Genomic DNA, 22,482 nt, shown 5'->3' on the forward strand with positions numbered 1-22,482 from the left:
ATCCGATGACAGGGGTTATAATTTATCTGTACAGCGCTCTATAGAGACATCGTCGATGAATCAAGCGCTATATAAACGTGGAATATTTTATATATATTATACTGTATTAGACAGTAAATAGAGGCTGAAATAGTGGCAGTGCATCTATGCAATAATTGGAAGTATTCATGTTTAGTGTTTGAAAAAAAAAAATATATAGCCTTCATCTATTTTCCTGAAATCGCTATATTTCCAGAAACCTTGTACACATGTTTTACTCATAGAGGTAGTCTATTTACATGTACCAGTTCAACATAGTCGTCTATTTTTGTGAACGAGTACTGTGGCGATCATGTATTTCTATGGCAATAAAAGGAGTTGTGAATGTACATATATGTATCATCTGGGTATATTGTGTATGCACTGTATGTCCTATGGTGGTTATTTATGGAGTGTTATAAGATGATGACATGGATCCTAATCAAATGATTGGTTGCGAGCGTACACCTTACCAGGCATTTATTTTGCCCAACACGTCATTTTACTAATGACCGGTCATTAGAAAATACTAATGACTGGCCATTAGTAAAATCATGTTATAAAACACCACTTTATAAAAGATCATCTTCGACACCCTCGACAAACTCGTCCGTCTCTCTCTTTGTCTGTCTGTTCGTCTCCATCTCTCTCTCTGCTTGTCTGACACAAGCCCTTGCTCACTCTGCTGGCTGTGGCCTTCCTTTTCTTCTCTAGGACTATACAGGCATGTTCACATATGACCCGTTATTAAACCATAGCATTTTTTAAAAAAATTTTAATTTTTTTTTTTTTGGGGGGAGGGGGTCTCATTGACATAAGCGTAATGAGGGTCAGATTTCTTCATCTTACAACTACAACTAGATATTAAAGCAAGTATGCATTGGGCCTTGGACAAAGACGGTCGCTTGCAGCTACCTTTTTCACCCACTCTTGCCATTCAGTGACACATAAAAAAGTAGTGCATTTCCAGCTGCATTTGTGAATACATCTACTGGTATACAGTGCAATTACCCATTCCCATCACTCACTACATTCCCACTCATTCACTTTCATGTAAGGTAATAAACAGGAACCACAAGAAAACAGGATCAAAATGAGATACAAACATTTTGCATTTTATATTCTGTACATTCTCAAGTTTGATTTCAAAGGGAAAATGTAAGCTATATTTCTGTGTATTTACAATACAAATTGAAAACAGAGTACATGTACATACACACATCAGCAAAACTTTGTACTTTTATCACGCATCATTAGAACAAGAACCTACATGAACCTTTATACAAAATGAAATCAATAAAATAATACAGAAAAAATGTACACATGAATAGAGTAGAAATAAGCAATTATTGTTTGTGCGCCTCATATTTCAATTAGTCCTGTTGGGACTAGAAAATAACTTTCAGGGACAACCCTGCAAGAAGTTGATCCTCATTAATCTATTCTCCAAAAACAGCTCAAACATGATCAAATTGTTCTATATATATACATGCCAATGATAATTGAACTCTTAAACAAAATATAATACACATACATTTAACTACCTCGCTTGGTGCAGCAAAGTTTTTTGTAGCTGCAAAAAATCCAAGTACAACATACTGAATGAATTTAAAAACCAGATGCATGCCTTTCACATACAAGATATATGCAACTTAACATATAGCTGCACACACATCATTAGCATACACATTTCATGTAAACCGACAACATATAAACGACACGAGATACATTATCCCGTAAAATGTCTTTATGGGTCACATGTGATTGCAAAAATATGCAAAAATGTCCAGATGGAACTCAAGTTGGGAGTTTCAAGTATACCATTCAAGATACATGATAATGTATTGATTGAAAATTTTGTAATTAATTTTTTCCGGAAGCTCAATCCAGGACGAAACCAAGAAATAACATTCAGAGGAATACAATGTTATCTCAACAATGCTGTATTTAAAAAACAAGTAATAAACATCAATTGGAAATGGACATCAATGTCAAATTTCCAAACTTCAAGCCCTGTCGACTGTGTAGCAACTAGCAAGTGGACAATGTTGAACATATCCCCTACACTCACTCCAGGAGAAAGTTGCTCATGCGCTGGTATATAGAGGGCAGCACATGGACAGGAGCGTAATACCTGTTGACTCAGTGTTATGTAGTGATCGCCAAGTTGCCTACTTGACGAACGACTATATACCCACACATGAACATCTTTGTTCAAGTCAAAGTTTGCATACATCAAGCTAGGCCTCTGATTATTTTGTGACCACAAGTCACAAGCTAAGAGCGTGCACATCACAACGCTACTTTGAAGCTAAAGGGTGTACCAAAAAATTTCTACCCAAGAACAATGATGCAGAGTCATAACTCTTGCAAAAATCACAATACCTCCACTCCACTAAGTGGAAACCTCCTATTTCAGTCAAATAGTGAACAATACTGAAGGACTTACTTTAGTTTAATACTGAAAAAATAACACAACTTACAAAGTATTGTAACAGAGAACTCTTCAGAAAAGTTTGTGAATAATTGAAATGCAAATTATAAACTACAGTTTGAATTACAAGCAAGTCTTCAGACAATGAAAATATAACGTACTGCGCATAACAAAATATACTGCAAAATGTTTAAACTAGACAACAAATAAACAACCAAAATAAGAATATAATTTTGGAAGAATTGTGGACAGGACTTCATTTATTCAACTCTGTACTAATTGTAAAATCTATTTGAACTAGCCTCGAGCACAAACTTCATTTTGTACACAAGGTTATTTCTAGATGTGTATTTCTATGCTTTACAAAGAATGGACTTACATTGTTGGCACACCAAAAATAAAAGACAGATTCACAAAGGTTGTACAACCAAACATGACGATGAGAAGACACGTTAACCAGTTCCCTCCAATATTTTGTAATTCAAGAACATCTCCCGATGCTGTAAAAAAAAAAAAATGCCGATCACATTTCAAATTAATTGATTTCCACATTACACAGGTCTATGCATTTCCTCAAATAGGAGTTCTAGTCTAGTCTTGTGCTCAATAAAACCTAGCACTGCTTTCCCCAACATCTATGAATACATTTAGCAGTGGGAACATGCTGCATAACTGAGACTGAGAAACACATTACAGAGGCCATGCCTGCATGGTATCTGCCTAGGTGTGTTCTCACTCATATTCATGGTTACATAATTCAATCCGAAACTACTTGAATCTCAATTCCCAAATGCAAGTACACTTCTAATGCAAAACAGATTTGCGGCATGCCACAATCTTTTTTGTAATGAAAATCTATAAAAGCCAAATGATCTATCAACGATTCTTATTCAACTATACAGCTACAGCCTTCACATGACTATACTCCATTCAAAACTATTTAGAGCTCATTTAGAAACACAGGTACACTGCTATGCAAAGCAAACTCTTTTGTTGATGTGCTGTCATTTTGTAACCACTCAATAAAAGCCAAATGCTGTAACAACTGCACCACTGCAAATGTGCTTCACAGAAATATTGATTATTGACCGATTGAAAGTGAATTAGAGATTCACATTGCAAGCTCAACATCATTATTTCAAGTAACCGCGCCACTGCAAGTATTTGAATACTGTTAAGTGCAATTTGACAACGTTCACATGCAGCTGTAAGAAACAAAAGATATAATGGAAAACATTTGACATATCTCCCAGCAGAACTCTAATTATAAGAAACCATTCCGTCTGTTTGGAAACACAATGGTGAATGGAAAATGATATGAGTTAACACCCTTCTGGCTCCAAACGGGCAATTAGATGATATTGCATGCTTCCTGTGTTGGTGTCTAATGTGGATGGAGTTGAAACACCAAATATACACTTAACCAGTTATACAAATTGGAGGTACATGTATCAAATACTTGTGAGGTTGGTATTAGCCAAGTGTTCCATGACACCTGGGCAGCACCAAAGAGACAAGACTATTCTTGTAATCATGGGTCATGTAGAGGTGTCCAGTGTTTGCCAAGTTCTGGTGTTAATAGAGTGTTTTATAACGCTGGACAGCATCTCAAAGAAAAAAGAATCATCTTGTTATCATATGTTATCTGGAGGTATCTGGTGCTTGCTGAACTCTGGTGTGAGTTGAGTGTCACACAACACTGGATAGCAGCACGCAGGCAAAGAGTGTTATCTTAATCACAGGCAACATGGGTGTTGAGTGCTTGCTGGGCCAGTGCTAATTGAGTGTTCCACGACACTGGATCGCAGCACCCAGTCAAAGAATATCATCTTAACCACAGGCAATGTAGGTGTTGAGTGCTTGCTGGGCCAGTGTTAATTGAGTGTTCCACGACACTGGGCAGCACCACAAAGACAAGAAATCTTTTCATCTTCAATAGGGAACTTATAATCGTATGTGATCTCGTCTCCTACGTTGATGGTCTGCTTGGAATAGATGACAATCTTCTTCTCTGATTCCACCGTGATGATCTTGGCGTAGCAGTTGGGCTGAGACGGAAAGAGTCAGAGATGGAAAGGTTTATTTTACATTAACTTCAAATAGAAACATGTAGTTATGAACACCTTTATAAAGATTTTTGAGTACAATGCAATACACAATAGAAATACATTTATAAGAGAGTTTAAAGCAGGACTGCACTACTAGTAGCTACTTGCGCCTTCTATAAAGCAAACAATATCTACGCGGTACCAGTTAGACCCCATGGTCCCCTTTTTCTTATGTTAATTGAGAGCTGATTTGATGAGATAACCACCTGTCAGAGTGTCAGTGACCACGCAGGGAGGTCCAATCCCTACTGGCCAAACTAGTGCAGAAGGCTTTAAGGTCCTTACGTCTCATACATAATTAAACAAATCATCTTAAGCATACAAAACATTTCGGACCAAGTACAAGTGTGCATATTGATAATGGACAACTGCCTGTAGAAGCACATAACTCAAGAGCAATGAATCAACATCAAATCTGGATACACTCACCAAAACTAGACTTATGAACGTTCACAATAAATGAATGAAACTGAAGAAAGAAAGGAATACAGTAGCTATTGCTAAACAACTGTAGCTCTTTTCTCTGGTTTACCATGACAAGTTTTTTGGGGATAAAAGAAATTAATGACGTACTTGGTGTAAAAAAATACTTACATTGCAGCTATGGTTGATGAATCTTGCCAGGTTACCAGACTTGGTTGCATCGATGATCGTGACGGCATCGATTCTGAAGAGATAGCTGCTGCCGATGCCCATACGCTCATAGGCTTTCTCCCTGCTGTCCGCGATGCTCTGACGGACGGATTCGCCGACGTACTCGATCACCATCTCATCGGCAGCGATGGGTTCCATGGCATACAGACCCCAGCCATGAATGGAACTCTTGCAGAACTTGATGTCCTTCTTACGGAACTGCCGGGTGAAAGGTTAAGATTGTTTGGTTAATAATGACGTATTCCTTAGGTTGTACTCGAATGCAATGGAATGCTTTTAGTGCACAGTTATTATCCTCCTAGGCCCCGTATTACAAAGAGTTGATATCAATCACAAATTGTTTGCGATTGATATCAATCGCAACCATGAACATAAGAGATAGGAGACTGCACACTTGCGATTGATTGGAGGACTTGCGATTGATTTGGATCAATCGTAACTCTTTGTAAGACGGGGCCCAGCTGGAATCTAAAACAATATTGTAATTTACTTTGACTAATATCATCAACAAAACATTTGTGATTTTCACCATATTTCAGTAGAAACTATGGTGAACAGACAGGATTAGCAAGTGGGCTGTGCTTTTAGTTTTCTGTCCTTTTAAAGAGATTTAAATACAAATATTGAATTTGAAAAAGGTTGTCAGGAAGATGTATGATTCAAACTAGTCTTTTTATGTCCCAACCACATCCATTGCGTCATAAATTTGGTCATGACTGAAATAAATAGAATGGGTAATTTTAATGATTCTAACCTAGAGAGGAAATACAGAAAGCAGTAATGAGCAAAATACTTTTGTTTCTCTCAAGGTTTCTATTTCTATTTCTTCATTAACAAATACTTTCTTAATTCATCAGAATGCGAAGGACAACAATAACCAAACATACTGAACACTACCTCAATACAGGTCATGCGGGTTGACCAAACATTTGCTCCAAAGACAATTGCTGTAGGCTGTATTTCATCAAAGTTAAAGGGTTGGGGACTGGTCTGCAGTTGGGTTTTAAGGTTAAGTTTAGGTAAAGTGTTGCCTGGGGTTGGAGTCTGAAATTCTCTAGGTGTAGGATATGGACTGCAAAGCAATAGGCCACTTCATAATGAAACCAAAATTATTTTTAAGTGCCCTGATAAAAACAATTTCATTCACCTATTACAATTTATACGTACTTCAATTACACGTATTTCATAGCCAGAATGCAAATTGCATATATATTATATGTTGTTAGGTAGGGCAAGCCATATTGTCTAAGCTTCCTACCAACAACTGATGTATATAATTTGAATCCTGAATATTGACATACATTTATTTCAAACAAGTGAATTAAATAATTAGCATCAAGCCGCTTCAAAAGGCAAATGCATGAATTTAAAATTACGAAGAGGGCCTATTGTTGCTGAAGTATGTGTTGTCGAACAATTATGCAAAGAACACCTACCTGTAGCTGGTTAAACTTGAACAGATTGGACACTTGTTCTTCTTGTTGTTGGAGGACAGCGATGAACCGACGTTGGTCAGATCGAGCATCCCTCGACACCTCTATTCTCTTCTTGGTTGTGGATTCCTGCAGAATAAAAGCAATGACATTATTGCATTATCTAAATTAAGCACAATGTTCATTTCACGTTTCTAGTTGATGCTTATTACATATCTAGATTAAACATTATTTTCATTTAATTTGTTTTGTAAGCACTTAGAAACTGTATGTGTATACCAGCGCTATATAAATCTTAAATATCATTATTATTATCAATGAATTTGTTTATTTAATTACTCGTCATTCCCAAGGGGTCCACAATTGTACAAGCATTGCTTTTTAGTGGACCCCTCTGTTTCCGATATGTATTCCTTAATTGTTGTAAATGATTTTTTTACTTTTTTTTTTATTGATTTGTAATGTTTTGTTGGAAACAGAAATAAAATTGAATTGAACTGAATTTGAATTTGAGTTTACATTTGAATTGAATTGAATCATATTGAATCATATTGACCACCTAAAACATGTGTAATTCGGGTCTTTTGAGTTCACACCATTTTTTTTTTTAAATCAGGAAACTGATTTCAATCAGGGAATTATCATGCCTGTGACATGAGGGGTAAGAAAATCTTGACTTACATCCAAGGCGCTGCTGTCCGTCACGCTCTCCTGGACGTAGGTCCGAGCCTTGGTCAGGTACTTGACCTTCTCCTTGTTGGAGATCTTGTAGTAGCCTTCCGTCCTGGATGACCCTGAGAGGTGCACCCTGCTCTCTTCATCAAGCTTCTTCCTCTTGGGTTGCGGCGGGTCTGGACATGCCGTCAGTATGGATGGAGTTAAGGAAAGGTCAGAGCGATATGTGAAAGGGTCATGAAACACCGGGGATCGGGGCGTTGTGGCGTGCGCCTGTAATCCAGCTTACAATGGAAATTACAAACTGATTCAGCCGAAGACGCAGGTACGAAACTGAGTCACGTCTTTTGGATGGTGGCGTTAAAGGTCGGTCCCCAGACGTAAAAAATCATATCTGATTGATACACGTCTGTAAAAAACCCATTACACAAACACACACTCACTCAAGGCTTGTTTGGGTTTGATGCAAGTAAACCATAGCAGTTTATTTTTCTGTGAAACTAGGCTGATTTTGCCCAGGCGGTTTATCGAGGTATATGTGAAGGAGGCTTCAACCAGAATGCAAATCAAATAATTGCTCCTCTTATATACTGCTTCAATTGGCCTAATATTTCATAGGTACTTCATAAACTGCTGATCCTAAAGAGAATTTGATTTTACACATGGACCCTAAATACAATTATTGTAAATATTTTTCTATACGTCCCCTGTATGAAGAAATCTATTTTGTCATCAATAACTAAGAAAATAACATTTAATTTTTGTACCAGTCAATTGGAGAGGGCCTCGCAAGATACGACGCAGTGTTTCCAATTTGTGTTTCACTGACGATAACTTTAACATTTCATAACTTTCTTATTTTCGACCCGATTCTACTCAAACTTCCACTGACTTGTTTCAGACCTGCCAACCTCTGGAGTTCAAAAACTGTATTCTTTAATACCAAAAGTTGTATTTTGCTGACAAAAGTTGTATTCTTAAAAATAAACACGGACTGTTACGCGGATCAATGCCTCTTACAGTTCCTACATACAGGAAGAATTTTTTTTATGGATCATTGGTTGAATATATGCATGATTTTGTCACGACTGGTGTGTTCGATGAACCAATGAACATCCCCAAATTGCCGATGTGAGATGCTTTATAGGACAGAATGGGCATTTTGCCATTGAAAATGGCACACACAAAATACCAACAACAACAACAAATTTTTTTTTTTTTTTTTAATTATAAAAAAAAAATTAAAAAAAAAAAATCGTTTTTTTTTTGTTGTTGAAAATCGTATTTTATTGAGGAAAATCGTATTTGCTTCTAAAAATCGTACTAAATACGACTAAATCGTACTGGTTGGCAGGTCTGTTGTTCCTCTCATTGTTCTGCTTCTATCAAAACCAACTTATATCAGGGTGGGCTTCCCCTTTTAAGTATTTTTTGACAACTCCTGATATTTTTTTTAAGCAAAAGGGACACAATGACTTCAAAGAAACCCATTAAGAATCTACTCTTCAGGGCAGGTTTGTAAAACCTGGTACCCGTTTCACAAAGCTTTTTTTCAATGACAAATGACAAATATCAGTAACAAATCTGTTGATAACCAATCAGAAGCAAGGATTTCAGTAGCTTATAACAACAACTGTCATTTTTCACTGATGACAAGTTTTGTGAAACTGTACAATGATATCAAGGTAAAATTGTAAAGGATATGTGGATGTGCCATCCAATGGGTGTAGCTTAGCCAGGGGAAGTTGCCAGCTTCCAGGAGGGTCTCATAACTCTTCCTGATCAAGTATGCATCCTCGTGAGTGATACCACTCCTGAGGAACTCATAGAGCAGCGTCCACTCCTCGTAGTAGTTCCTGAGCTTGAACTCCTTCACCTTCGGCTCCGGGACGATGACGATCTCTTCCTCCAGGATCTTAGCCAGCTCGTTCTTCCGCTTCCGCGCCTTCTTCTTCTCGGCCTTCTCCACCTTCTGCCTCTGCTTCTCCTCCTTGTCCTTCTCTTTGTCGAGGGTCACGTATTTGACCTCCGGGATGAGGTTGTTGATCTTCTCGGTGAGGACCTCCTGTTTCTTGAGTTCTTCGGCGGCAGGAGCAGGCTCTACCTTGTCGGGGGACGGTGTAGGCTTCTGGCAGTAGGTGTGGTCAACGATGGCCAAAGGCTCCAGGACAATCTTGAGTTGTTTCTGTGTAAGGTAAGCATCATACCACATGCAATTATCATCATCAAATACTTCTGGGCAACTCCCTTCCTCTTCAGTTTTCAGATAACATTATCATCAGGAAAAATTTCTTGTAACCAATGAGAAGCTAGTAGGCACCAGGAGAAAAGCCTACCATTTTTTCAGCTTTAATACATCACATACTAGATAAAAGAGACGAAACACGGTCACTGATAATGGATAGAGGGTATGAACATTCCTATCTATACTTAAACCCTTTCATCATATAGAACTTTATATCAACGTAATTATCACTATGTCTGTTTCCCTAAGTTGAATTAATTTTTTTCTCTACCGAACTACGAAAAACACGTCTTATTTTGAATAAGCCAGATGATTTATTGTGGTCCCAACAGATTCAACTTGGGCAAAGTTAATTGTACTACCAAATAAATCATCAATCACATATCCATCTTTGCAAACATTTGAGTGACTCACCTTTCATACTACCATAAAGCATGAAAGCCTCCCAAAAGACATGAATATTCATGGCAAGTACAATATGTATACACTTACAACTCTGTTACTTCCGGGACTTTCCCTATCATGACAAACAACACAAGCACAACTCACCGTCAGAAGTGTCTTGTAATCTCCTACATCCACGTCTCCTTCCGATCCTGACATGGTCTTCTCTGAGGAGTCGTCCATGGTGGCGGAAGTATCTCCAATGAAGGCCGACATCTCGCCGACCTCCGAGGTCTCGCTGGCATGGCGAAGGGCCGTGAGAGACTGGGCCGCTTGGATGTCCGACATCTCCATGTCCACATCACCAAGGACACCCTTGTCAGTGTCCGATGACGACTGGTCAAGCTTGTCCTTGGCCTTGGTGGCCATCTCCACAAGGATCTCAAAGGCACCAAGCCGATCCTCCTTGTCTTCTGCAGCGCTCTCCTTGGTGGATGGTGCTTTCCTGTAAAATGCAATAAGATATTTGATTTCAACTAAGAGTGGTACTAAATCTACAGACGCAAAGAGTGTTTTGGGCAGAGATGATTTCCTGTAAAATACATGGAATATTGGATAACTATAAAATTGGTAATGCATCTATACAATCTGCGTGACTGTCACTCTTTACAGTACCTCACCACACTTGGTAAGAGTTAAACACCCAAATCAGCTAATGATGCAAATGTCAGATAATGACTTTACCATAAGGGAAAATGACAGAGCATGACATAAAGCCTGTTGGTCATAAAACTGAAGGCTAATCCTGGTGATTGGGTAAACACCCAAACGGTGTCAAATTCCCCATGAGAGCCCACTTCTAAATGCTTTAACACTTCTCTGCTGAGAATCCAGAGTATAGTTACAAGTACACAGAAAAGACAAACTTTTTGATCTAGCTCACCCTTCTACGTCGTCTTCATCTGAATCAGACGATTCAGAGTCCGATTCGGAACTGGAGGATTCCGTCTCAGAGCTGGAGCTACTCTCGGTCCAATCCTCGTCAGATTCGATATCAGATGCATCAGAGAGGCTTGGCTTGTCTACAACACGAGAAGATAATCAAGAGTCGTTACATGAAGATAGAACAGAACCAGGTACTTTCATTTATTCTAATCACAGTTTGTCTATCACTTATATTCATGAACCTGACAAATTTAAATTACATTGGCCAATAAATAAGAATGAAATGCTGCCGAAGTTGAGTATATTTCTCTGGTGACTCTGTAATCACAGTATATGCAGCATATCTCTTCATATGATATCACATTAACCCCTTGGATTTGACTGGCATGTAACTCAATCCTCAATGAGTTTCATTCTGGTTTATCCTGGGTTTATTATCAAACAGGTTAATTTTCTTTTCATTCACGAATATACTGCAGGATGTGCTAAATCATGTGAGATTAAAGTTTACACCATTACTATCTTTCGTCTGAATTTTGCGTATATGCACTAGTTTGGCCGGGAGGGATTAGACCTCCCTGCATGGTCACTGACAGGTGGTTATCTCACCAAATCAACTCTTAATAAACATAAGCAAAAGGGGACCATGGAGGACCAACGGTCACCGATTAGGCATTGTTTGCTATATAGAGGGCGCAAGTAGCTATAAGTAGTGCAGTGGGGCTTTAAACCATGAGACGTACCTAGAGTTACTTTGCTTGGTGTCTCGGACTCCTGTGTGTCCTGACTCTCCTCTTCTTTGTCCAAATCATCGGCCGTAACTTCGTCCTTCCGTGATGGAGCCTTCTCCAGCTTCTTCTTGGCCACCTCCTTCATAATGACCTCCAACTCTTCATCTTCTTCCTCTTCATCTTCATCTTCTTCCTCATCCTCTTCTTCCTCGTCATCATCCTCTTCCTCCTCATCCTCGTCCTCATCTTCCTCCTCCAGTTCTTTCTCCAGCTCTGCATCTTCTTTGTCGTCATCCTCTTCGTCGTCGTCGCTACTGGATGAGTAGATGAATTCCCTGGCTCTCTTTGCCCGTTCCCGCCGGTCCAGGACCTGGGGTTCCGAAGTCTGGCTGGAGATTTCGGTGATTTCGTCTTGCTCCGTGTCTGGATTCGTAGCAAAAGCGTAAATGGTGAAACAACATCATAAATACAATGCATGATGATAATCTGAGTTTCATAGCATAACATAAATGGAATATAAGTATTTGAATTTATCACAATAAAACACAGCTGCAAATAGGACTATGATAATTGATAGACAAAGAAGTTTGCTTTATCTTCTTAAAGGTAATATAAAGTTTTGGAAAATTTTGAAAATTGGGTGGATAGTGATTCTTTCAAATTTTGATATATTTGGATGCCTCTGTGGATGTATTATAAGCACTAGAAAATTTAGCCCCTAAAACACTTCTGCTTTTGAGAAAAATAGAATATACAAATTTACCGGTGCTCCTGGTAAATTTTGATACATTTCAATTAGCGCCTACGGCCGTACAATGGTAGCTGCGACCATGAAAATCTCAGAATATGTAGTTGTGATATCTAATTTCCAAACGGGAATAGCTAATTGGTCGATTTAAGTCAAGAAACATTATTATTATTATTATTATTAACATCATAACTTTAGACTCGATTTCAACCACGACAAAGATCAATGAATATTGTACGATCGCATATGCTTCCAATATGTTCATTTGAACCAAATTCATGACCCGATACCAAAACTTTGTATTACCTTTAATTCATTGGTCTTAAGTATATTTTCCATTGATTGATTATTGTGCAGTGGCACATAATGAATAAATACATGGAGACTTTCTCATACAGCTGGTAAAATTTGATTGATTTACCAAATTTAATCAACTTTACGTGCTCTTTCCTTTTTCTCTTCTTTCTTTCTCTTTCTCACTCTCACTCTCTCTCTCTCTCTTATTTACAATGCTTTCTCTAATATTACAAGATGCATCGTCATCAAAGGTCTTACCTGACATATCATCAGAATCCTCATCGATGACAGGAGGAGTGAAGGGTCTCTTCTTATCCACTGCTTTGACATCATCATCTACATCATCAACCTCATCGTTAGGGGATGGTGATGCTGCTTTCCTCTTGACCTAGGTGCACCACAATGACATTGTATAGATAAGAATTTGTTAGCAATAGTCAAAATAAGCAAATTTATCAAAAATTCGAGAAAAAAATATACATACATGACTACATGTAGAATATTGAAAAGGGAATGTTTCTGATAATATGGCTGATATTGAAGCATATTATTAAAATTCTGCTTGTTTTTTTTCTTCAAAATTCTTTAGAAAACAAAATTCCAAAATATTATTTTAAGTATTGTTTGACATAATCAGACTTTTTAATAATTTTTTGCTTCTCACTTCCTCTCTTCATTTTGTGATTACCGTTTTACACTTTAAATAATTTGTATTCTTGCAAAACAATAATGCCAAATTATATATTCTAATTCACCCAATAATAATAATATTAAGTTTTTATATAGCGCTTAATACAAATGTCTCTAAGAGCTTTCTTCTTTCCTATGTAAAAACTATTGCACTCATTCTATCTCTCTCTCTCTATCTATATCTGAACTGGTAATCAACATTGGTGAACAAATAAAATAAAATCATCATCATCCTAGACGCTTTCAGCACATCCAAAAATTAAAAAATAAATAAATTACAAGACAATAAGCTTTTAACAGACTATGTTTGATGAAGCAACTATAAGCAAAGAATTGTGCCTATACCTTGAACGAGGGCATCCTTGGCATATTTGCTCGGAGTCCTAGCCCTAAGCCTTCCATACCAAATGCTGAGAAGGATGATTCTAGCATGCTGGGTATGGCAGGGGGTGGTTTCTTAGGTACCTTCTCCTCCTCCTTGGGCTTCATCATTTGCTTTAAAAAGATGAAAAAGAAGAAGTGTTATAAGTATACATCATATAAGTTAGAAAAAACAAAGATGTTGTCTTGCCCTTTGCAACCGACCCCAAAATCTTGAAATCTACAGTCAGCTTTTAAAAACAGTTTTTGTTTTTGTTTACCGTTTCTTAGAGAATAAAATGGATTAAAGCATTCAACACTGAGAAATACCAGCCAAAAGAGGGAGAACAAAAAAAAAGAATTTCCAAACGACCGACCCATGTTTTGCCGCTTAAAGCGCAATTCAAGATCTTTTTTTTGTTTAGTTAGAAAAATATTACAATAAACTCAACACTTCAATCCAAGTTTTCACTTACATGGAGTATTATCAATTTTCATATGGGTGTACGTACTTGTATCAGGTTATACTAGAAATTAATTCAAATAGCTAAAATCAGGTTTTTAAAAATCTTTGATCTATTATAATGATATTGTATACAGTTATGGTTTTCTTTACATCCAATTACGTGTTTTCATGAGAACTTCCATCCTCTCATAAAAAGTGAGACAAGAAGATGGGGGCAAAATAAATCGGAAAAGAGCCGAGGTATAAATAATATATTACAAGGTACAGTGACAACTTGAGGAAACTTTGTAGTTAGAAATTGGAATAGTATCTACACAGGATAAACATTGATATATATAGCATTTTGTCCTCATAAAACAAACTTCCAAACAAAAACTGGACTCACCTTTGCTTTAGCCATTATCTGACATGTATCCCACCAAGTTTCAAAGGATTTAAAGGCTTTGGACTCGACCATCTTGCGATTCAAGTCTTTCTTCATAATTATCTTCATCTCCTGAATGACAGTCTTGAGCACCTCATTGACAAGTTCTTTCTCCGGGTCACGGTGAGGTTTGTCTAAAGAGGAGGGTAGCAGGGACTCTGGGATGGGAGGCATGAATGGTGCAGCCATCCAGGGAGGTGCGCTCGCGCTGGGGAACCCGGGAGGCATGTTGAACGGCAGCATGTCCGGAGAGTTGAAGGGGTTGAGCTGCCCAGGGAAGTTGAGGTTGGCCAGCTGTTCCGGCTTGAAATCTGGCAATCCATCGGGGCCGATAGACGGCGGAGGCATGCCCAAGCTGGCCATCGTCTGCATCATCTGCATCATCTGAGCATTTGTAGGAATTTCATCAAGGCTACTTGAGGAGGACGGAGGCTGCATGCTTTCTAGGAATGCCTCCATGGATGCCTGAGGACGCATCCCGTGAAGCGACGGGGGCGGACCACGTGGGAACATCGGGTTCGGTCTGTAACCCGAAGTCTGGTTTTGACTACCCTGAAGGTTCATCTGGGCGGCATTTCCTGCGCTACTCGGAGGCATCATCTGTGCCGCCCACGCATTCACAACGTTCGTGCTACGCTGGTTCAAGTTCGTAGTCCAGGAGGCCTGAGATGTGGCATACGCCATTGAGTTCATTCCAGGAGCCTGAGGTTTCTTCTCGGGTATTGGCACATTCACAACAATCTTTGTGTCATCTCCACTGCTTAGTGAAGACAAACTCATCTTATCATCATCATCATCTGCAGCTGTGTCCATTGGTGTATACTGCATTGGTCCCTTCAAAGTGACAAATCAAAAAGACTTTGTTTACTTTATGAAACACCATTTCTGAGAAAGAGGGCACATTATAGCATAGTAAAGAAAAAAAATACAACTATCTAGTTTTAGTGAAAAATGGAATATTTCTAAAGACAAAGGCACCTTTCTTTAAAGCAGAAGAACTTTCTTGAATTGAGCAATTGTATCATTTCTGAACACTGTGCATCACTATCTCCTTGTCCTGATCAAAGTTATATTCAAATCAAATATCAAAGAGACAGTATTCAATGTTTAAATTATTCACATGGATGTTATCCAGTTATAAAATGATCACTGATTGAGAGAATTTATTAAAATATGTCTTTAATTCCACTCTTGTAACTACTCATTTGTTTGAATATTAAAAACCATAACCAAAATTTAAAAACCTCACTATACCTTAATGCTACATAAGATGAAAACGGAACATATATTTCTTTACCCTATGCATATGGTAATCTTCAATGCCAGGTGTTGATGTTTGACTTCTGTCTCTCATTACATCTGAGATGGGTGAGGTATCTCTACTTGCAGTCTGCTGGTCGTAGTTCCGTAGATTCTGTAACTGCTTGCTAATCAAGAGTTCAACTCCTTGGGACATTTTCCCTGGGGGAGGGGTGGCCGAAGCAGACTGTCTACCCGGTGGTGTTGGGGTGGAATGAGGCCGTGCAAAGGCATCATTGCCGTTAGCACTTGGTTTCAGGTGGTCCAGACGTGGATGATGGACTGGATCAGGGACGTGGGAATGGGGCAAGTGTCCAGGAGCCCACTGATGCTGCTCCACCTGATGATCAGTTCTAGGATGCTGTTCCTGTCTGTACCTACCCCACTGTTCTTCCGGTTTCATGTAATTTGTATTGGTTTCGGGATCAGATGTCCTGACAGACTCTTCACTCTGTGAGAATGTTGGTTCCTCAGTGCCAGGGGGTGGTAACGTCGTAGTAGTACTGCTATTCTTACCTGCATTGCCGGAGTCTTCAAGCTGGATTCCTGGAAAACCAGCCATGGGACCTTGGGAACTCTTCAACAATTTTTCAATCCTGGTGTCCAAGCTTAGGGCAAAACTGTCAGTGTCTTCTCCCTCAGATTGTGATACCTTGTCTGCTTCCACGCTGGGGAGAGGGGCTTCCTGAACACCGGGTGGGAATGGTTGGGATGGTAAGACCAATGGCATGGTGCCAGGAGGTGGTTCCTCACCAGGTGGACACTGCCACTCTTCAAAGGGCGAGACATCTTCAGGAGAAGTTGACGGTGGCTCTTCTCCAGGTGGATGACATTGATCAAACTTGTTTGTTTCTCTAACCGGTGCTGGAGGTAGTGACTTTCCTTTGGGGATTTCCCATTTATCAAACTTGTAGGATTCCTCTTTCGGCTTCACTTCTTGGTCTTTCAGTGTGGGACAGCGCCACTTTGCAAAATGATCCCCACTCTCTTCTTTATCAAATTCTCTGGTCTTCTTTTTGTCTCTGTGATCATCTCTGTAAGTCCTAGAATCAGAATACTTGTTATCATACCCCCTAGATTTAGAACCGGCTCTGTGACTTCGACTACTTTCATGTTCATCTTCCTCATCATCTTTCTTATGGAAAGACTTTTTATGATATGAGTCATCAAAGCGATGTCTGTCACTTGAGTCTCTCGACCGAAAGTTGCCACGTCGATGGTCTTTCTGGCGATTACTGCCCCCATCTTCATCATTCTCTTCACTGTTATCCTGACTACGATACCGTTGCCTTTCATTGCGTTTGTTTGAATGATAGTCCTGTCTATCCCTTCGATCCCACTTTTTTGATCGATCATCATATCGCTTTGAACCTCGATCATCATCATATCGCTTTGAACCTCTATCATCGTCAAATCGCTTTGATCCTCTATCATCGTCAAATCGCTTCGAACCTCTATCATCGTCAAATCGCTTCGAACCTCTGTCTTCATCATATCGCTTTGAACCAGACTGATTAGAGTGTCTCTGGCCCCTTCCTGAATGTGACTGGTACGAACGACTGTGGAAAGATTCTTGGCTTTCCTCTGAATGTGCATGATGCGACTCACCGCGTGCCATGTAGTTCTGTTTCATACTGGACTGTGCATGATCCACCTTTTGATACTGTTTTGAATTATCGACTGCACCGCTCGAGGAATATCCTGGCATTTCAGTCTGATTTTGAATTGGGAGTTCGTGGGCACTGTAACCTTGAACGTTCATAGGTTGAGTTTGGTAAGGCTGGGTGGCTTGGAAATTGACTGCAGACGGATCCTGCGAAATAGCAGGATGTTGCTGGTGTCCATAGAGCATATGTTGATCAGGCACAGGAGGAACAGAGGGTGTCTGTGGCATTGTAAACCCATCTTGTACCTGCTGCACTGGAGTTTGTTGAGCATACATCCCTGCTGCTGCTGTGGTACGTGGTATTTGTTCAACGTGTTGCTGGGCATAACCAGCCTGCTGTGCCTGTTGTGCGGCGAGCTGGGCGGCTTGCTGGGCAGCGTATACATTCTGCATGTGTTCGTATCCTTGCAACGTTACAGAATTCATGCTGTGCATAAGTATGTCCTGTTGGGAAGGTTGTTCGGGCATCTGGAACTGCGGATCGTTCGGGGCTGGCATTCCTTGGAACTGTTGCACAGGTTGTTCCGCAAAAGCAGGAAAGCTCCCTTGGCTTTCTGGAGGCATGAATCCCGGAGTCGAAGATGAAATGGATGAAGCTGGTGTGTCCGTTACTACAGAAGATTGTTTCTCCAGAGACAAGCGCCTTGGATCATTATTTTTTTGAGGAGTGTCTGGACCAGACAGCGGAGTCCCATTTCGAGGATCAACGCGTGGTGTAGAACCGACGCTACTTGGTGTGCTTGGCTTGTCGGCAACTAGACAGTCAAAAATTCTTTGGCATTCCTTTCCTGCAGTAATAAGACAATATGAGAAATATAACGAGAATAGCACAGCATTGCTTTCAATCTCGAATGAAAAGATACATGCTCACTATTTCACAACATTATTTTACATACCCATTCAAAGTAATTGTATCTACTGTAATTGAAAACTGAAATGTTTCTGCGTCAGTAAAATCAGATTCAAAAGGTATGATAGTTTGGTCCTACTTAAATACAGTCACTGACTTTCTTACATAGCTCTCCACATCAATTTTATTGTGATTGATATTTATTTTTTTTCATTAAAAAAACTTACCACCAGCATCAATCTGCACAATGATGATCTTCCCCATAACAGATGTACGGTTCATCTCCAATGCTGCCTGCCTGGCGAACCTGGTGCTTGTGTAGGTCACTGATGCAAGGCCCAGATGTTTGGAGGTCTTTGGATGCCTGTAGATCGTGATGTCTTCCACCTTGCCGTGCTTCTCAGCCATGCTGCGCAGGAAAGGCTCGCGAACGTTGTCATTGAGGTTGGTGAAAGTGATTTGCTTCGGAGGAAGCTCACCAACAAAGTATTCATCAAACTGGAAATAAAAAAATAAATGTGTCATAATTCTAATTATTAACCGTATCAGACATCTGAGCAGGGCAATTTTTAAATGTTATTGCCCTCAAGGTTTGATGGATAAGTCAACAAAATTACAATAAGTTAGTCCGCTCAGAAAAGTCAATGGGATTTTGTGTGTAATTTGGCGGGCAATATAGGTTATACAGTAAACCAATGCGCAAATATTTTAGCCCGCTCAGAAGAGTCAATGGGATTTGTGTGTAATTTGGCGGGCAATATAGGTTATACAGTAAACCAATGGACAAATATTTTAGCCCGCTCAGAAAAGTCAATGGCAAAATGCGTGTTAAACTAGTGAGCAATAATATAGTGCCAGTTGTAATTTACATCGCGCATCAGCTATTGTAATTTACATCGCGCATCGTGTATAAGAAAATGCGCACTTTGCGCGAACTCTATTGTGACGTAACAATCACACCCTAGGCAAACTGTTTGCAGTGTATCGAAAATCTGTCAAACACTGGATGAACAGTGCTGGTTTGACAATGTTTTTGCAACTTCTAATGCTAGGAAACCATGTGTAGCCTACATAATTTAAGAGTATAAGATAGTAAGAGTTTCTTGTTTGCTCTAGATGTCTGATGTGGTTAATAATAGTAATATTGACTGCCTAATTCAGGGCAATACGACTTGTCATATATCACCCTCACCTTCGGTTCGGGCGATATATGTCGTATTGCCCAGAAGGCAGTAAATATTACTTAAATATCAAGTAATCTCTGTAAAAAGACAATAAAGAGTGACAGAGAAAGAGAGGAAAAGAGAGAAGAGAGAGAGAGAGAGAAAAAAAAAATTGCTTGAGTCTCTCCTTTTCAAACACTAATTAAAATTACAAATTTGAAACTTCAGGAATTGCTCTTCCGGTTTTAGAAATTTGAGACACCAGACATTACTATGCCAGATTTTGATGGCAAAATTTATCTGTAACTTACTCATATGCTATATGTTTTATTCTGACACATAAACATGATCGATCGAAAAAAATGATTATTAATTCAAATAAAAGCAAATGAAATATTTCTAGAATATCTTCATTTTTGGGGAAATTTATCTGTAACTTACTTGTATGCTATATGTTTTATTCTGACATAAACATGATTACGAATTCAAATAAAAGCAAATGAAATATTTCTAGAATACCTTCATTTTTGGAATGGGCAAATCTGCAATCTCTGTGTCCCTCCATAGTCTTGTTAATCTGGAGCGAGGATCCTTCACAAACTTCACAGAAAGCGCTTGACCCTGTTAACAAAAATAGATAAAAAGATAGATAGTTTGAACATTGAAATGTACAATGTATTCATTTAAGAAAACAAAACACAACGAAGACTACAAAGTAGTGTGATTAGATTATTCTATTTATCGCATTATATAAATTAATATTCTTTATTTTATCTTATGTGGAAAATCCCCCTTATCTAGAAAAAAAAAAAAAAATTCCCGATGCTCCTGTATTCTGGTATAATTTACCTGAAATTATTAGGAATTCATTCTCAATCCTTTAATATATTCAAATCCAAACCTAAAAAGTACCTTCTACACAATTCATTTACCTCGACTGCATTGTTATCATTATTTATTAATTTGTTCCTTTCGCCTTCTTTCTCAATATAAATTATACATTTATTAATATAAGTATGGGGTTTTGCTAGAAGTCCATGACTATTTATATTCCCCCACATTGACATGAATTTGTTTGTTCTCAAATATTATTTAGTATTTCTGCTTTTTTATTGTTAGATTTGTTCTGTTTATTATATTATTAATTATTATGTATCGTGTATTATTATTTTCTTTTTATGGAGTGTGCAAATAAATCAAATCAATCAATCACTTTTCAATTGGTGATCAGTGGCAAGATGCCATCATTTTTAAAGAATTTAACCAAACAGAATTATCTCATGAAAATGTTCTCTTTCCCACAATCATATTTATAAAGCTACATTCATTCAGTCATTCTTTCATTCATGAAATAGAACATTTTTCTCAAACCTTCACTGATCTGTTCTTCTCATTTTTCTCCTTGTATTAAAAGTTTAAAACACACTTATATTATCGGGGTGGACTTCCCCTTTAAAACCATTTAGCCTCCCAGCAGAAACTATAAATTATAGTAAAAGAGGATAGATCATGTACCATTTGTCCTGGAACGATGCCATCATATCTGATTAACTTTTGGCAATTCTTCTTGATGTTTGGATCGACCAGTAGCTTGTAACTGGTGCACTTCTTCCCTGGTTGACCAAGGATGGAAGGTGTCATTCCGTTCACATCCATCGTTAACCTCTGGCTCTGTACAGGAGGGAAAAAAAAGTAGTTTATGAAAATTAGGTAACATACTTACTACATGCATAACATATACATGTATACACATGTATACCATCAGACTAGATCTCTAGCAGTTTTAATTTAACATACCTTTTGTAATTCTATTCACTAAAAAAAACCTCATAAAAAAACTGTTAGAGAATTTGCAGACTGCTCTGTCCAATTTTAAACATTTTCCTGCCTCCCTTTTCATTTTTCATTTTTTTAAAGAATCAAATGTAATCTAGATACAGACTACATGATATGTTTAATATTCTGATCTAATGAAAGCTAATTCTATGACTATGCCTAAAACTTCCCTCAAGGACAAGGTGACAATCCCTATCCAATACAAAATGTGCCAAAATACAAAGTTCAAATATACATCACCAATTTCAGTATGTGGGACTGTAGCAGGAGAATTTTTATAATTCAAAATTTGGGGTTCTTCCAATACTCCTAGGTAATATGTACCAAGAAAAGTGTTAACAAGATCAATATTTTCAAATTGTATAACACAAATTTGTCGAGTCAAGTTAAATTAGATTACATTTAACAAAAATCTAATTTCTAGGTTTCAAATTTGTGAAAACCGCTTTCACTCAATCTTGAATCAATTGAATTAAATGCATGAAATAAAGACACAAACAATGAAACTTGATGACAGTGTTAGCTTTTATTATCAACATCTCATGTACACATGTTTTTTAAGTGTTTAAATGTCCGAATCTCATAAAAAACATTGTCATTTTACCTCTACACACGCGTTTTGATGAAACAAACAATGTCAATTCAGTGTGACCGCCTCAATTTACTGCAATCCCGGGGCCCAGGCCAGCTTCAGAAACGAAAGTTGCGACCTTCGACAGAGCTTCGCGACAAAAGGACATCTGCCTTTTAAACTAGAATACACAAGATGAAGATTTACTGCAGCTTTCGGGCTGCGAAAGTAGAGAAACTAACTTATGAAGAGGTCTCATTTTGCCGTCATCTTCTCCGCTTGCTTGTGAACCAAAACATCGTCTCCCTTGTATTATTCGTGTACAAAACGAATGGTGAACATTAACAACCTAGCTCTTTACCCATAATGCTGTGCGCATAGTAGTAAAATTAGATTTTTACAAGGAAACTTCTTATTTACTGTTGGAATCTTTACATTTTAAAGCATAAGATGAGCAGTAAATTTCCCTGAATTAAATATTTGAA

General features: G+C 38.4%; 1 protein-coding gene across 1 annotated transcript; it reads right to left on the minus strand.

Moving 5' to 3' along the window:
* Positions 1-1,112: 1,112 nt before the first annotated feature.
* Positions 1,113-22,330, minus strand: LOC586687 (histone-lysine N-methyltransferase SETD1B-A). The gene is made up of 16 exons (XM_030992278.1): positions 22,031-22,330; positions 21,106-21,261; positions 20,110-20,211; positions 18,655-18,925; positions 15,910-18,365; positions 14,574-15,446; positions 13,708-13,857; positions 12,931-13,060; positions 11,640-12,050; positions 10,895-11,033; positions 10,117-10,456; positions 9,027-9,507; positions 7,329-7,513; positions 6,651-6,776; positions 5,155-5,412; positions 1,113-4,500 (listed from the first exon to the last, which is right to left on the minus strand). Exons 2-16 carry the CDS (start codon positions 21,244-21,246, stop codon positions 4,327-4,329), a joined length of 6,237 nt encoding a protein of 2,078 aa, XP_030848138.1. The 5' UTR covers positions 21,247-21,261; positions 22,031-22,330; the 3' UTR covers positions 1,113-4,326.
* Between the last annotated feature and the right edge of the window lie 152 nt (positions 22,331-22,482).

Source organism: Strongylocentrotus purpuratus, unplaced genomic scaffold (genome assembly GCF_000002235.5).
Source record: "Strongylocentrotus purpuratus isolate Spur 01 unplaced genomic scaffold, Spur_5.0 spur5_scaffold_2, whole genome shotgun sequence".
Lineage (NCBI taxonomy): Eukaryota > Metazoa > Echinodermata > Echinoidea > Camarodonta > Strongylocentrotidae > Strongylocentrotus > Strongylocentrotus purpuratus.